The sequence below is a fragment of the Grammomys surdaster genome, unplaced genomic scaffold (assembly GCF_004785775.1).
Source record: "Grammomys surdaster isolate TR1022 unplaced genomic scaffold, NIH_TR_1.0 126109, whole genome shotgun sequence".
Taxonomy (NCBI): domain Eukaryota; kingdom Metazoa; phylum Chordata; class Mammalia; order Rodentia; family Muridae; genus Grammomys; species Grammomys surdaster.
In genome coordinates, this window is record NW_021620917.1 from 2,949,261 (window position 1) to 2,966,455 (window position 17,195).

Genomic DNA, 17,195 nt, shown 5'->3' on the forward strand with positions numbered 1-17,195 from the left:
CTCAGTGGTAGAGCCCCTGCCTAGAATCCCCCAGTGAGGGGCTGGGGTATGGCTCAGTGCTTACATAACACATACAAAACCCTAGGTTTGGACCTCAGTACCACAGGGGCATATTCCCTCTGCCTGCGTGCCTGGCAGCTCTGGGTGGTTCTCTGCCCAAGGATCAAACATAACATATCAAGACCAGTTGTGTCAGGAGACACTTTCTCGACACTAGTAACTGAAAGTACTGAAGGTTTGAAAAGATATGCTTCCAGAAACAATCAGGGCTGAATTCTGGTTTTGCTCCTGTGTGGGAGACGCCTAGGAAAGTGTGTGATGTGTGCAAATGTCACCCATATATATGGCTGTCACTGTCAGCTATCCTGAGAGTGGGGTAGAAGGCAGCTGAAGACTGGGGCTGCTTTGGGAATCAGTGTGGGTGTCCACAGGGGACAGAACTGTCAAGCATGGAGCTACTGGAGCGAGCTGAAGGCGGGCAACGGTTAAGTCAACAAACCTGTAAGCAATGGTTCAATTTGCCACTATGGTGTGCACCCCCACACCTGGCCTTATAACCTCAAATGTTAGTGTTGAAGCTGGCTAACAGAACAAGAGACAGGCACAGAAGACACTGCCGTTATTTCCAAGTCACTAATGAATTTTTCATTTCAAGATAAAAACTGAAAAGGAAAAAAAAAAAAAAGTGCGCCTCAGGGCCACAAAGAGAACTCTGGCAGCGAGTGCCAGCAAGCCTGAAGGCCCGACCTCAGTGCCCAACACTCAAGCAAAAGCTGGGTGCCCTGCTGCACTCCAGTAACCCCAGTGCTGCAGAGTTGAGACAGGACATTTTCAGGACTTGCTAGGCAGCCAGCCAGTCTAGCCAAACCAGCAGATTCCAGGTTCAGTAAGGGATCCTGTCTCACAAAATAGGACGGAGGGTGACAAAGAGTATATTGAAGGTTACCCTCTGACCCCAATATGTGCATGCTCATGCACATACACATGCGCACACACATACACTCACATGTACACAGATACACACGCTTATATTGTATACACATTCACAGCACACTTATGCACACACACACACATACGGGGCACTCACATGTGCACACACACTTGCATGGGCACACGTGCACACACACAGCACAGGGCATTCTGTACCCATCTAAAGGTCTTCGGGCTCAGTGGTAAGTCACTTCCCTGACAGCTAAGCCACCATGCTCAGACACGCACCCACTACACATATCAGCTCCTGAGAGACAGACTTCCAGGCATTGCACACAGCAACATCATTTCAAAAATCCCAGCCTTGGCCTCCACAGAAGACGAGCAGAAAGGAACACTATGGGTTGAAACTCTGCCCACAGTGGGGAAGACAATTCTGTGTGAAAGAAAGCCTTTTGTTTAAAAGGCAGTGAGTGGGGCTGGGGAGATGGAGCAGTAAGACCACTTGCCCCACAGCAGGAGGATGGCAGTTGGAATCCACAGCACCCATGTAAAAAGCCAGGCGTAGTTTCCTGCTGCTGCAATCCCAGTGCTGTAGGGGAGGAGACAGGAGGATGACTGGGGCTTCCTAGGCTGCCAACCCAGCTTCAGGTTCAATCTGAGACTCTTCCTCAGGGAATGAGGTGAAGAGTTGCTCAGAGCAGGACCTCAGTGGCCTCCTCCTCTGGTTTCCTGCATGTGAACCTCCATCCGAAACAATAAGAATGAACCAGGAAGGGCTGGGTGAAGAACCCTAAGGAGAGAACTGTACATTGAGGACAAGATAGTGGACTGAGGTGTTTTCAGAACTTGAGTTTCAGGAAAGAGCCCCAAGAAGGGGAGAGAGAAAGAGAGAGAGAGAGAGGGACAGAGAGAGAGAGACAGAGAGAGAGAGAGAGAGAGAGAGAAACAGAGAGAGAGATTGATTGTCAATTTCTCTGGCCCAGGAATACACTTAATGACCTACTAACTAAACAACTGTCCCTCCAAGAAATCTGCCTTTTTTTTTCTTTCGGTGTTGGGGCAGAACCCAGAGTCTTGCATGAGCTCCAGAAGTGCTCTCCCACCCGGCTATGTTCACAGCCCTCTACACTTCACAAAGGCACAGCTCTCAGGTCTGGGAAACGAAGGTCGAGTCACTGCTGGGGCTCGAAGTTATTCAGTCTGGAATCTATAACGTGTCTGGATCCTGGGAAGGCAGACATACACAGCAAGTACTCTAGACCTGGGAATGACCCCAGCAAAGACTCCTCCTCGCTAACGGTGCCTGTGACTGTGAGTAATGAGCCGGACACACCTGACTGTGAATCTTGTCAAAGGAACAGGAGCGAGCATTAGAAGCAACTACCGAATAGAAAAAGACGCTACTGGGAGCAAGTACATGGCTTTCTCCTAGTACCTAGGATCTTAAGGTCCTGGACCCCGCCCTCAGGGCAACAAGGGCCTGGGAATAATGGGAGCTTGAAAGAGGGTAAGGTAGGCATGATGTTGAAATGCCACAGGGCAGTGTCCTGGGAGCTGGGCCAAGCTAGGGACAGACCTGGGTTTCCCACCATGTTCTGGGGATAAACTGAGGCTCAGTACTTCCTGCCCTGATACTACCTTTAAAGCACGGATTGCCCCCACCCCGAGTCCCAAGGCAGCTCACCATATACCCCAGCACCATAGACCTCCCAGGTAACTCCCTCCCAGGTAGGAGTGGGACAGATCATCAATCCTTCCTTCCTCCCAGGTCCAAGCCAAGGGAGTGGATACTGGGTCCTGACCTGTGGCGTCAGGGACAGGAGCATACCTAGCACTGCTCAGACCAGCAAAGGTCAGAAGTGACCCTGGGGGTTCTGGCTAAATGGAGTCAGGATTGAGGGCGATGGGTTGGGGAGGAGTGGTGTTAGTTTAGGCTGGGTGGTATCTCATGATGCTGGCCAGGGTTTAGGTCAGGGCTGTGGAGGAGGGGAGTGTGTCAGGGCTGAGAGTCCAGGATGGAAATATGGAGATCAGGGTGAGCTGTTAGTCTCAAACCATCTGAAGTCAGAGATGGCCTCTGGAGACTCAGGCAATGTGAGAAAAGGGTTGGGGTGGCCCTAGGGCCTTCGGGTTAAGTAAAGTCAGGGGTAACTGCTTGTGGCTGGTAAGATGGGGGGGGGTCAAGAGTGATCCCAGGTATTGAAGTCAGGTGGGACCAGGGATAAGCTGGCTTCAGAAAGGGTTGGAGATCCTGGGCAACCAGCTCCAACATGGGAGAAGTGCAAGACAGATGAGGTAGGGGAGTGTGTGTGAGTGTGTGTGTGTGTGTGTGAGGGGGGGGGGGTTAGAGTGGACCCAAGTTCTCAGGCCTGTCCAGGGTCAGGGTGACAGGATTTCAGGCTGAGTGGGGTCTGGGTTTGGCCCTACCAATCAGTCGGGTCCATTCAGAGATCAAGGCCCAATGAGTTAACTGAGGAGTCAGAATTAGTTAGGTCGTGATTAAGAACAGGAGAACCACAGGGTCAGAGCCAGGTGAAAGTCGAGATCACCGGTAACTTATAGATAAGGCTTAGCTGTGCTGGGTGGGATAGAAATCTGTGTAACCAGGGGTCAGAGCTACGTGGGATCAAGACTAGATGATGGCTAGGGAATCAGAGCCGGATAGAGCCGAGATTAGAGGAGCTAGAGCCTGGCAGGGCCGAGATGGAAGAGGGAGTGACCGGGGGCTAGGACCCGGCCGGAACAAGAAGAGATTTGGGGAACGACCCAGGGGCCAGACCAGGCAGAGGCGAGTTCAGGGGGTAACCAGGAGTTCAGGCTGGGCAGGGTCGAGATCAGAGGGTGACAAGGGGCCAAGCCGGGCGGGGTGGAGGTCAGGGGGTTACCAGGGGGTTCAGGTCAAGTCTGGAGAGGAGTGACCCCGGGGTGGCGCAGTACTCACTGTTGGGGTAGCTGCAGGGCGGGCGCTCCGCGCCTCTGGAAGGCCCCGTCCACGAAGACGCCGTTCTTGCCGAGGCAGCGAAGATAGAAGTGAGGCTCCTGGAAGCTGAGCTGCAGGTGGCGCCGGGAAATGAAGCTCGACAGGCCCATGCTCAGGTCCACCGAGCCCTGCGACGAGTTGCGGCCGATGGTGACGCTGGGCTGTCGCATCAGGAACTCGAACTCCCGACCCTCCAGGCGCGCCAGGGCCGGCCCGGGGCTCTGGCGCACAGAGGCAGCGGCCGCGGCCACCAGAGCGGGCGCGGTGGTGGTGGCAGTGGCGGTGGTGGAGGGCACCGGCCCGGGGCCGGGCACGGCGGGCAGCGCGGGCGGCCCTGGTGGAGGTTGTGCCGGCGGCGGCGGCGGGGACGTGGTGGCCGGGAAGGCGGCGGCCGCGGCCGCGGCGCATAGCACGGGGCTGCAGGGAGCCGAGCGCAGCGCCAGCAGGGCGCGGGCGCCGCTGTCCTCGCCGACTTCGGCCATGTTCGCGCAGCTCCGAGCGGCTCCGGTGGCGGCCGAGGCGGCGCGGGGCGGGGCGGGGCGGCGCGCGCGGAAACCCGGGCTGGATCGCGGCGCGGAGCGGAGCCGGGACGCCGCAGGACCCTCGCGCTGCGCGCGCAGCTTCCACTCGAGGTGGGCGGGTGCAGAGAGACTCGGAGCCCCCTCCTCCAGTCCCGAAGGGCGTGCGCTGGTGCTTGGATCCACCACGTTTTTAGGGGTGTCCTATTGGCGCTGGAGTTTAAAGTCCAGGGATGCTTGCAATGGTCTCTGCTCCTTGCTGATCGCTTCTGCACGGCTTTGCTTTTTTTTTTTTTTGGTATAATGTTGCAAATTACATTTTATTCATTCATGTATTTACTTGTGTGGAGTGTGTGTGTGTGTGTGTGTGTGTGTGTGTAGTCAGAGAGGACAGCTTTCAGGAGTCTACTCCTTCCTACCCTGTGGGGTTCTGAGGATGGAATTCAGGTCCACAAGTTTGGTGACCTTTTTTTTTTGTTTTGTTTTTGTTTTTTGTTTTTTGAGACAGAGTTTCTCTGTGTAGCCCTGGCTGTCCTGGAACTCACTCTGTAGACCAGGCTAGCCTCGAACTCAGAAATCCACCTGCCTCTGCCTCCCAAGTACTGGGATTAAAGGTGTGCGCCACCACTGCCTGGAATTGGTGACCTTTACTTACTGAACCATGTTGATTGTTCTTGTTTTGTTGTTTGAGATCCTGTCTCATACCAAGGCTGGCATGGTTTTGAATACCTACACCAGGCTGGCCTCAAATTCATAATCTTCCTGTTCCAGACTCCTGTGTGTGCCATCAAGCCTAATCCTTTAAATTAATTCATTCATTCATTTTTTAGACAAGGTCTATGTATGTAGACCAGACTGCCTTCCAACTGACGACCAACCTGCCTCAGGCTTCCCAATTCTTGCTGGAGTCACAGCTGTGTACCACCCCAGTTGGTTCCCCTTGTACCTTTTAAGGTGAACTGCTCTGCTGATTCCTAGGGACTGTGGACACCCTGGAGGTGGACGGTAGTTGAAAACATTTAAATGGTGAACTTGGCACCATGTGAATCCCTTGAGAACTTAAGGTCCTGCACTGGAATGCTAATTCACCCAAGTCTTCCCCCAGGACCAGAGTGCATTAGTGCGCGCGCGCGCGCGCACACACACACACACACACACACACACACACACGATTTCTCACATTTAATAATGACTATGGAGGAGCTGGCAGAGTTGGTAAAGAGCATGATCCTCCAGGACTGGAGAGTTCATTCCCCAGCACGGACTTCAAAACCCATTGAGAGCTTCTAGCTTCTCAGCGCTTTGGGTAAAAGGTTGACAGATAGATCCCTGAAGCTCATTGGCCAGCCTGCCTAGCCAATCAGTGAGCTCCACGTTCATAGTGGAACACTTTCAAAACAAAAACAAAAACACGAATAAAACAGGGAAAAAGGAGCACATATTTGTTCACTCCTGTGCATGCACAGGCGTACGCGCACACAGAGACACACGAGCAAGCATACACACACGAAAGAATTTTTAAAAATAATGATTGAGAATAGAGATAGACATAGGTCCTGCTCTCAGTGCGCTTCAGGACTAAAGGCGATACACACGTGAATTAAAGACCTGTAGTGATCATTGTATTGCTCGCAGCCATGCTGGCCGTGTGTTGACAGGGTGCATGGCATAGTGTCCTGGAGTAGAAGGGAGGTTTGGCCTGCTTCCAGTCCTATGCTTCCCTGGCTATCCATTCTGGACTCAAACTGGAAAGCCTTTCACCGTGATAGAGCAGTAGTTTTCAACCTTCCTAGTACTGGGATCCTTTAATATAGTTCTTCATGTTGAGGTGACCCCCAACTGTAAAATGATTTCCGTTGCTACTTCATAACTGTAATTATGCTGCTCTTATGAATTGTGACGTAACTATCTAATATGCTGGATGTCTGATGAACACGTTCTCTGCGGGGTCGCGAGTCATAGGTTGAGAACCATTTTCCCTTGTGTCGTACTGTCTAAATAAGTGTGTGTGAGAGCCAGAGGCAGAAGCTTTTTATTTATTTATTTTATTTTATTATTATTTTTTTAAATTTAGGTTTGGTTTTGTTTTGGCTTGGTCTGTTGGGTTTGTATGTCTGCTACCCTGGTATTTGGAAGGCAGAAGCAGGAGGATGGATGGCTAAAAGTTCAAATCCAGTCTGGTGTGGGTTAAGATCTGAGTCTAAACAACAGAAAGGGCTAAAGCAGGAAAGAACAAAAGATAATTTATTTCCTTCCTTCTTTTCTTTCTTCCTTCCCTCCTTCTTTCCTTCCCTTCTTCCTCCCTTCCCGTCTTTCTCCTCTTTCTCTGTCAAGAAGGAAGAAACGGTATAGTAATGATATCAAGAGCTACAGAGCTAGCTCACCCTGACCTTGGCAAGTCTAGACACCTATTCAGTTATCTGTAGTTCCTTTTTCCTTAAACAGTAATTCATTGGCTATATTGACAGCTACCATAGAGAGGCAAGAAAAGAGGCCGTTTGAAAAAGGGTCCTTGAACAATGAAAATGTGGGAAGCTGAATTCTCCTCTCCATCCCTTCAGGTCTAGAGGACCTGCTTAAGCTGTCTCACAAAGCTTGCACTCTATAAAAGAAAAGAGAAAAAGCCCGCTGCCAACAAAAGGGGCCATACAATGCCCAGCACCTTAGCTTCAGAGAAACCGAAGCGCTCACAGCAGGATCCAAAAGAAGCAGCCGTGACTTCAGCTAAAGAGCCAGCCACAAGGAAACTGTACTAAGGGGCAGATGATTTATTTATTTATTTACTTTTTTTTTTTTGCATCATTGAGACAGAATATCATGTACCCAAGCCTGACTTTGCACTCACCATGTAGCCAAGAAGGCCCCTGAGCTTTCAATCCTTCTGCCTCCACTCCTGGGGGAAGGGGGGTGGCTGGATTACAGGCATGCAGCACCACACCCAGTTTATGAGGTACTAGGGCTGGAACCTGGGGCCTTAGTGTATGCTAAGTAAGCACTCTACCCAGCCCAGGGAGATGTTTGAGGCTGGGTCAAAGGTGTAGTAAAAAGCTAGAGAAACCATCCATTTAAAACAAAACCAAACAGAAACAAAACAGAAAGCCACCAAAGGATACGAAGAGGCATGTCTTGAGGAAGATATCTGGGTAAGAAGCAAGCATTCAAGGTAGCTAGGGAGGTGGCTCAGCTGGTGAAAGCACTTGGGATGCAAGCCTGGCCACCTGAGTTGGGTCCCTAGGGCCACATTAAAAAGCCTGATGTGGTGTGGTGTGTCTTTAATCCCAGAGTTCCTAGTAAGATGGGAGGTAGAGAAAGGAAAACTGGCCAGTAATGTGCATACTCATCAGGAAGCAGCAGAAATGAGAGAACAGCCTTTCTTCCCAGGGTAGAAGGAAAGAATTGACTCCTGAAAAACTGTCCTCTGGGCCCCACATGTGTGCTATGACATGTGTGCACACAGGAGCACACACTAGAAATAGCTACAATAATTTTTTAAAAATCATATGAAAAGACTGTGGGGCTGAAGAAAGTGCTCAGTGGTTAGAGCACTGGCTGCTCTTCCAGAGGACTGAGTTTGACTCCTTAGCACCCACATGGTTCCCAGACTCATCTCAAACTCAAGTCCCAGGGGATCCGAAGCCCTCTTCTGGCCTCCTCAGGCACTGCATGCATAGGGTACACAGAAATACATACCTACATAGAAACAAAACACTCATATACATAAAAAAAAGTAAATGAAATCTAAACAGACAGTATTAAATATTAAGATCGTTAGGAAGCAAATTACAATCACAATAGGTATTGCTACACATCTCTGCACATTCCTTTCCAAATCCCAGAACTGACATCACTCACGATGATGAGAATGGGGAGTGACTGGAACTCTGCCACGGTGATGATGCACTGAACAGAAGCAGAACCACTTTGAAAGCAGCTTTGCAGTTCCTTGTAAGCTACAGCTGAAGAGTGAGGAGACAGTGAGGAAGAGTGTTTTCTGTGCAAGCCTGAAGACCTGAGTCTGAATCCATGGTACTCATTTTAAAAGCTGGGTGTAGCCATACTTACACCCTTAATCCTGGTGCTGCCAGGGCAGAGGTAGGAGAATCTCTGGGGATTGGTGGCTGCCATACTAGCTTCAGATTCAGTGAGAGAGCCTGTCTCCAGGGAGTAAGCTGGAGTGTGACAGAGTAGGGTGTAATTCTCTGAGCTCCATGTATCCACACACACACCTTCACACATATGGCCATGTAGCATACACACATGAAAAACACACACAGCCGGGCGGTGGTGGCGCACGCCTTTAATTCCAGCACTTGGGAGGCAGAGGCAGGCGGATTTCTGAGTTAGAGAGTTCGAGGCTAGCCTGGTCTACAGAGTGAGTTCCAGGACAGCCAGAACTACACAGAGAAACCCTGTCTCAAAAAACCAAACCAAAAAAAAATAAATAAATAAAAATAAAAATAAAAGAAACACACACAAAAACGCACAACAACAACATTCACATTTCAGGATATTTGTCTCCCCAAACAAAAATTTGTATTGAAGCCAGGCCTGGTGGCAGAGGCCTATGATCTCAGTTACTTAGGATCCTGAAGCAGAATAGTGTATTTGAGGCCAGACTGAGTACATTGGCAAAAATCTATCTCAAAAAAAAAAAAATTGAAAAGGTAAAAAGTGTACCTCAGTGGTAATACCTCTGCCTAGAATCCCCCAGTGAGGGGCTGGAGTGTGGCTCAGTGGTAGAGCCCCTGCCTAGAATCCCCCAGGGAGGGGCTGGGGTGTGTCTCAGTGGTAGAGCCCCTGCCTAGAATCCCCCAGGGAGGGGCTGGGGTGTGACTCAGTGGTAGAGCCCCTGCCTAGAATCCCCCAGTGAGGGGCTGGGGTGTGGCTCAGTGGTAGAGCCCCTGCCTAGAATCCCCCAGTGAGGGGCTGGGGTGTGACTCAGTGGTGGATTTCTTGCTTTGCTTGAGCTCTGTCAGAAACACTTAAAAAAAAAAAAAACTTACACTGACACAGTGACCTGCAGGTGGATATTGCAATTACGATTAATTCATAATCACCCAAACAGGAAGCAGCCCAACCCAACCACATCTGAACAGGAAGATGGATTAACAAAGTATGGTATGCAATGGAACACACTGTAGCAGCTACAGATTCACAGAACTACAGAAGGTCCTGAATGAATCCCACAAGCACCTCGTGTGGTTCTGTGACCTTGAGGTAAAAGCAAGCAAGACAATAGAGACGTAAAGGAGCCGTAGGGGACAGCTGGAGGTGTTGGAACAAGCTGACCACAAAGTGACATCTACAAACTGGCTGGTGGGGACAGAGAGGTCATTACAATGGCAATTATGTCCCTCTATTTAGTCTTCAAAAGGAGAACTGGGCTGGAGATTTAACTCCATGGTAGAACGTTTGTCAGGACTGCACAAGGTCCCAAGTTCAAGTTCCAGCACTACATACAAACGCCCCCCTACACGCACAGAGAGAGAGACAGAGACAGAGACAGAGAGAGAGAGAGGGAGAGAGAGAGAGAGAGAGAGAGAGAGAGCATGCTTTGTACTAAAGAATTTTACAGGTGCTGGGGTGTGCCTCAGTGGGTAGAGCGCTTGCCTGGCATCCGTGAAGCCCTGGGTTCCATCCTCAGCATGGCATAAACCAGGCCAGGTGATCCAAGCCTGTAATCCCAGCACTGAGGTGGTGAAGGTAGGAGGGTCAGGAGTTGAACGTTTTTAGCTACATAAAATCCTGTCTGAAATAAAGAAGAGAAAGGGGGCAAAGAGGAAGGAGAAAGGAAGGAAGATGGGGAAAAAGACCCCCTAATACACACCAAAATAACTTTACCGAAATCTCACCTTCATTTAACAGTTTCTTTAAAGTATCTGGAGAGTTTGTGTTAGCAAACCCCAAATAAGGCTTACAAGCTATGCTCTCAAGTTCACATGTCACTAGCCACAAAGCACTACTTAGAATGACATTGTAATTAAAATGGAATAAAATTACAGTTTTGTTTTCCCATGGCATTAATCACCCTTCAAACGCCCAGTAGATACCTGGGATGAGTGGCCACATGATCAGTACAATTAAAAAGGAGTCTGTCAAGGCACACAGTTCCACCAGGCTGTGCAGCCCTCCCTCCCTCCTTCCCTCATTCTCCTCTTTTCTTCCTATGTTTTTTTTTGGGGGGGGTGGGGAACAAAGTCTTGTATAGCCTAGGCTAATCTCCAACTTGCTATGTGGCAAAGGATAGCCTTGAACCTCTGATCCGCTTGCCTCCTCCTAAATGCAGGAGACCTCAGGCATGCCCACTATACAATTTAGATCAAACCCAGTAGCTCCTGTGGCTAGGTAAGCATTCAACAAACTGAGCCACATCCTGCCCACCCCCTGCTTTTCTTGAGACAGGGTCTCACTGTGGGGCCTGGCTGGTCTGGAACTCACTATGTAAGCCAGGCTGGCTTTGAGCTGACGTAAATCTTCCTGCTTCTGCCTCCTGAGCGCAGGGATTAAAGGCGTGTAGGTGTGTATCTTGACCAGCTCTCTTCCTTATCTTTTTGTCTGCATATGGCAGGCTGGCCTGGAGGTCAGGAGCCTTCTGTCTCTGTGTTGCAAAGATGCTTCTTCAGAGATACTTCCCTTGTAGAAAGGGGGCAGTGGTGGGGAGAGGAACTCACAAAACGCACAAGAATGATACCAGGGTCCCCAGCACCACCTTTCCTCGATGGAGTTTATGCAGGCAGTGAATACTCTTGGGAGAAGGGGGGGGGGAGAAGGGAGCAGAGGGGGTGTGGTGTAGCTACCTGTAGTTTATACTGGGAGCCCAGGGATGGGTGGGGGTGGCTCTTCCATGATGTAGCTCCTATAAGGACTCATGTTTCTGTGAGACCCCTTTCCTTACCCAGGTTCCTGAGAGGGAATCTCTTCTCACCAAAGCTTCTGTAGAAACCCTTTACCCAGGCTTCTGCAAGGAGCCCCCATCCAGACTCCTGTGAGGACCCCCAGTGAACTCATTGTCTCACTGAGGTAGACATTAATGAAATGTTTCTTTCGATTTTGTCAGTGCCCTATCTGGTGTGCTTAGTGATCCCTTCAAGACTTCCTGGGGTAAGTCACGCAGTGTGACAGGCCACCTCCCGAGTCCTGAGGATCTGGACTCTGGTCCTCATATTTATGAGGCAGACGTTGTTGATCCACTGAATCATCTTCCCAGCCTCACTTCTGGATCTCTGAGACTCACTGGGTAGCCCTGGATGATCTAGAATTTACAATCTTCCTGCCACAGGCTGAGTGCTAGGATTATATGTGTGTGCCACCACGTGTATGGTTTTTCCATGTGTGCATTCATGTGTGTGTGTGTTGCTAGCGATGGGTCCCAGAACCCAGTGCATGCTAGACAAGCATCGTGCCAATGAGCTGCACCCCTAGCTTGAACACCCCACGTTTAGAAGCTGCCATTCCACACACTCACCCCTAGAAAGCATGGGGTGCTGAGGCCAAGCTTCCGCCTTTTCCTGTCTGGTAGATGTCTGCCCTTTTCAGAACCTTCTGGCATGCATTGTACTGCTTCCTGACTGTTCAGGGAGACCCTAGGTTGTCACATCACACAAAGACCAGAAGGTAATTATTTCTGTAAAGGACTGACTAGCATGTTACTAATAAAGGAAGAAACCAAGAGAGTGTATGTGTGCCCCCACCCAGTGTGAGAGTCACAGAATGACCCCTGCAGGAACACTTTCTTACCTATTAGAGAACAATTTGAAAATCCGAGAGAAGATTCCTTCTATTCACCTTGCTTTCACTTATGGTTACCTATAGCCAATCTTTGGCTAGTTGTGGGTTCTTCTTTCTTGCACCTTTCCCACACTCCTTTTAACCACCCTTTTCCACCCTTTTAACCTCCTAACACTAGATAAGAGAGAAAAAAGGATAGAGGGGAGAGAAAAAAGATCCCTGAGTAAAGTCAAAGGTTGGAAAGGAGGTGATGTCATCATTATTGTTAGACTGATAAGGGGCATCCAGTTCCTTTTGGCAAGTGTGACATTTGTCATAGGATACCTAAGTTCTTCTTCCTCCTCCTCTTCCTCTTCCTTTTTTGTATACAACTACTCAGAAAATGGGGACCAACAGCAACCAACAGCAACCCCAACACAACCAACCAACAACCCACCCTGCCTCTCAGAGCCCTAGCATTTATATACCCTCTGAAAAGTCCCTGGAATTCCAAATGTCACACAGTTGCAGAAGCTATCTGCAGCTGGCAAAGTCATACTTCTGCTAGAGCGCGAGACAAATCATAGTCGGCTACTTCGAAGCAGCCCCATATCCCATACCTGGGATTAAAACAAAACCACCTATTTACATTTCTGTGGTTTAAAAAAAAACAAAATTCAAAATAGTTACTACAGTTGCCCTGTGATTTAGAACATTAAAAACATAGTTTTGAAACCCTGGCTCAAGAGAAGAGATATCTTTGTCTCCAACACACAGGAAACATGTTCAAACCAAGGCATGAAGGGAAAATACCCTTGCCAAAATATGTTGGAAGTCAGAGAGAGAACTGTGTGTTGATATTTTTGTGTGACAGCTATCTTCAAAATTACATTTCCCCTTTTCTCTGCCTATTTTTTTAAATGTATTTTTTATTGGATATTCTACTTATTTACATTTCAGATGTTATCCTCTTTCCCCATTCTGGGGCGGCCGGGAACTTCCTATCCTGTCCCCCCCTCCTGATGCTTCTATGAGGGTGTGCCCCCACCCATCCACCCACTCCCCCCTCCCTGCCCTTGAATTCCCCCACACTGGGGTATCCCACCTTTATGGAACCAAGGACCTCCTCTCCCACCAATGCCTGACAAGGCCATCCTCCACTTCCTGTTTAACTTCAAGCTCTTGACTCTTTTTACCATGAAAGACTTCACCCCACCTCTCACCCACATGCATGTGCTCTTGTTGTTGGATCCCCTGGAGTTGGCAGCTGTGAGCCACCTGATGTCAGTGCTGGGAATTGAACTTGGGTCCTCTGTAAGAGCAGTGCCTGCTCTTAACCACTGAGCCATTTCTCCAGCCCTCCTTTTCTTCTTCTTCTTCTTCTCCTCCTTCTCCTTCTCCTTCTCCTCCTCCTCCTCCTCCTCTTCCTCCTCCTCCTCCTCTGTCTCTGTCTCCTTCCCCTTCCCCCTTTCCCCTTCCCCTCCTCCTCCTCTTTCTTCCCTTCTTCTTCTTCTTCTTCTTCTTCTTCTTCTTCTTCTTCTTCTTCTTCTTCTTCTTCTTCTTCTTCTTCTTCTTTTCTCCTCCTCCTCCTTTTCCTCCTTCTTCTCCTCCTCCTCCTCCTTCTTCTTCTTCAAACTTGGTCTTGATCTGTGTCACAGGCTAGCCTCCTGAGACTCTCAATGTATCTACCTTTGCATTCTGAATGTTGGGAGAACAGGTGTGCATGTGACCACACCAAGCTCTCCAGGCATAGTAGCACACTCCTTTAGTCCCGGCACTGGGGTGTGTGTGTATGTGTGTGTGTGTGTGCAGAAGTAGGTGATCTCTGAGTTTGAGGCAAGCCTGGTTTACAGAGTGAGTTCCAGGCCAGCCAAGGGTACATAGTGAGTTCCTATTTTAAAAAAGCAAACATGTTCTTTCTTTCTTTCCCATCCTCTTCCCTTCCTTCAAGAACGGGTCTCCTGGAGCCATGGCTATCCTTAAATCTGTTCCTCCTGCTTCAACCTCCCTCCTACTAGGATTATAAGCATGAGATGCCACAATTCAGTTCCCAAAATTATTAAGCAGTAAATATTTATCATCTCATAGTCCCTCTGGGTCAGGGATTCAGGAATGACCTTGGTAGCTGGGTCTGGCAAGGAGTTGAATCAAGATGTTGGCCAGAGTTCTTCACTTCTAAGTTTGCCAGAACCTGGAGACCCTGAGTGCAGGGTATCACTCTGAAACTCTGTGTTGTTTTTCTGCAGAAGGCCAAGTGATCTCTCCACATGACTGACTGAGCTTCACAGTGACGGCTATCGGATGCCACAGTGAGAAATGCAAGCACAGTGAGAAATGGATGCACAGTGAGAAATGCAAGCAAGAGTGAAGAGGGAGACTGCAGAGATGGTTCAGTGGATAAAGCACTTACCAAACAAGTATGAGGACCTGAGTTCAAATTCCCAGACTATCCATAAAGCCAGGTGTGCCTGTAACCCCAGTGCTGGTTCAGCAAGAGAAGAGGCGAGGCAGGAGCCTCCCAGGAAGCTTGAAGGCCAGCCATCCTGGCATACACATCAGTGAGCAACAAACAGACTTTGTTTCAAACAAAGTGAAAGGTGAGAACCAGTGTCCTAGGTTGTCCCCTGACTTCCACAACTATGCCATGGCACATGTGTGGCCACTCCTGTATACAAACATGTACACATCACACAGAAACACATGCACTCACACACACACATACACACATGTGCACACATCCATACACACATGCACAAACAAATACCTCTATATACATCACACACACACACACACACACGGCAGGGTTGACAGAGATAGAGGGTCCACAGTTCTTTTAAGACACAGCCTCAGAGTCAGATTCTGAATGGAGAATAGTGGTTCGTGCCTGCCATTTTAGCACTTGGGATGTTGAAGCTGAACAGCCATGAGTTTGAGCTACGTAGTGTGTTCCAGGGTAGCTCAGGTTAAAGCGTGAGATCCTATCTCAGGGGAGGGAGGGATGTAGAAGTTGGACTCTGCCATGTCTTGTGGTACCACAGTGGTTCTGGTGGCCAGTACAATTCATTATGGGAGAACATATGGATGCCTGGAGGTGGGGCAAAGCAGGGTTGGTGGTCCGTGCACTTGCTCAGCATCCAGACTGTACGCTACTGGTGCTAACAGCGATAGCGACCTAGTAAACCGTACTCAGCTTAGATGGAGAGGTAAAGGGAAGTATGCCAGGCCACCTGGGCTAGTGCCATCCCCTGCCATCCCCGTAAGCACAGAGGTGCAGAGGGAAGGACCTAGCTGCAGAAGGGCTCCCAACACTGCTCAGCTGGAAGTTTTGGGACCTGTGGATTCTGGTATGGATGTGGTGTGCATAAACTCATGCTCGAACGCACACATACAGATAAAAACAATAAAGAAACAATAATGAAATAAGTCAGGAAGGAAATGAAAAATGAATGTCAGTAGCACCCAGCTGTGATCGCTGCCCTACTATGTTGTTTCCAGTTTTATTTATTTTTATGAGCATTGGTTTTTTTTTGATGTTTTGCCTGCATGCATGTCTGTGGGGGTGCCAATCCTTTGAAACTGGAGTTACAGAGATGCAAGCTGTCATGTAGGTTCTGGGAATTGAACTCATGTTCTTAGTAAAAGCAGCCAGCGCTCTTAACCACTGAGCCATCTCTCCAGCTCCTATTATCCTACTGTTTTTTTTTTTGTTGTTGTTGTTTTGTTTTTTAGAGACAAGGTTTCTCTGTGTAGCCCTGGCTGTCCTGGAACTCACTCTGTAGACCAGGCTAGCCTTGAACTCTCAAACTCAGAAATCCACCTGCCTCTGCCTCCCAAGTGCTGGGATTAAAGGCGTGCGCCACCACCACCCGGCTATCCTACTGTTTTAAGTAAGAAATTTCCAATAGTTTTTTTATTACATGTATATATTTATTTTTGTGTGGGTATACATGTGCCATGGCATGTACATATGAAGAACAGAGGACAATGCATGGGAGTCAGTTCTCTCGTCTACCATGTGGGCCCCAGGGGTCAAACTCTGGTCACCCAGCCTGGCAACAATTTCCTTTGCCCACTGAGCCATCTGGACATCTTGCCAGCCCTGCCTCTTTTAATAACTTTTTTTTTTTAATTACTTTACCTGTAAGGATGTTTTGCCTGCCTGTTGTGTCATAACACTATGTGTGTGCAATGCCTGTGTAAGCCAGGAGAGGGCACCGGGCCCCCTGCAACTGTAGTTACGGACAGCTGTGGGTGCTAGGACTCACACCTGGTCCTCTGAAAGAGCAGCCAGTGCTCTCAATCACCGAGCCATCTCTTCATTCCAGCCCATCTCTAAGGGGCAGTGCAGGCGCAAGTCAAGGAGAGGTTTCTTGTGCTGACCCATGATTCTGTCTTGTTCATTGTTCATTTCTTGGTTTGTGCTTTAACAGAGCAGGATCTAAGAGGCTTGTGCTTGCTTCCTCCTGTTGTATATATTCCCATGTTGGGGGGAATCAAATGGATCAGTGTCTATTATATTCTGTATTCTGTCTCCTTTTTTTTTTTTTTTTTTTGAGGCAGGGTTTTGTGTAGCTCAGGCTAGCCTTGAACTTGTGATGTAGCTTAAGGATGTGTGTAGGACCTTCCTGCCTCCACATGCCTGAGTGCTGGGGTTATGAGTTCCTGTCAGTATGCCTGATTTATAGGTGTGGGGGATCAAACTCAGGGATTTATGCATGCTAAGCAAGTGCTCTACCAACCAAGCCACAGCCTCCCCATTTGTTTGACTCCTCCCCCAACCCCCCCAGCCCCACACACTGTGGGGTTGTTCTTAGTTTAAATAGGCTCTGACTCCAGCTCTGGGAGGTGAGGACAGGGAAGGCAATCCGGAACAGTGGATAGCTGGATGGTTTTGAGCCATGGAAACCAAGCCTAGCCAACTTAAACAAAAAGGGAATTCATTGGCCTGATACTGGGGACTCACAGAACAGAAGAGCCAACATCCAGGTTCTGGAAGAGGCAGGAGCCAGGGTTGCTGTGAGAGTTTTAGCAGCAATTCCCACAGCTGGCCGCCGAGA

At 49.1% G+C, this 17,195-nt stretch overlaps 1 protein-coding gene across 1 annotated transcript in view; it reads right to left on the reverse strand.

The window, feature by feature from the left end:
* The window catches only part of Foxk1 (forkhead box K1), a 58,358-nt gene extending 53,942 nt beyond the window's left edge, over positions 1–4,416 (reverse strand). The window contains exon 1 of the mRNA XM_028756038.1: positions 3,875–4,416. Coding sequence (XP_028611871.1) covers positions 3,875–4,395 — 521 coding nt within the window. The 5' untranslated portion in view covers positions 4,396–4,416. The remainder of the gene's footprint in view (positions 1–3,874) is intronic.
* Between the last annotated feature and the right edge of the window lie 12,779 nt (positions 4,417–17,195).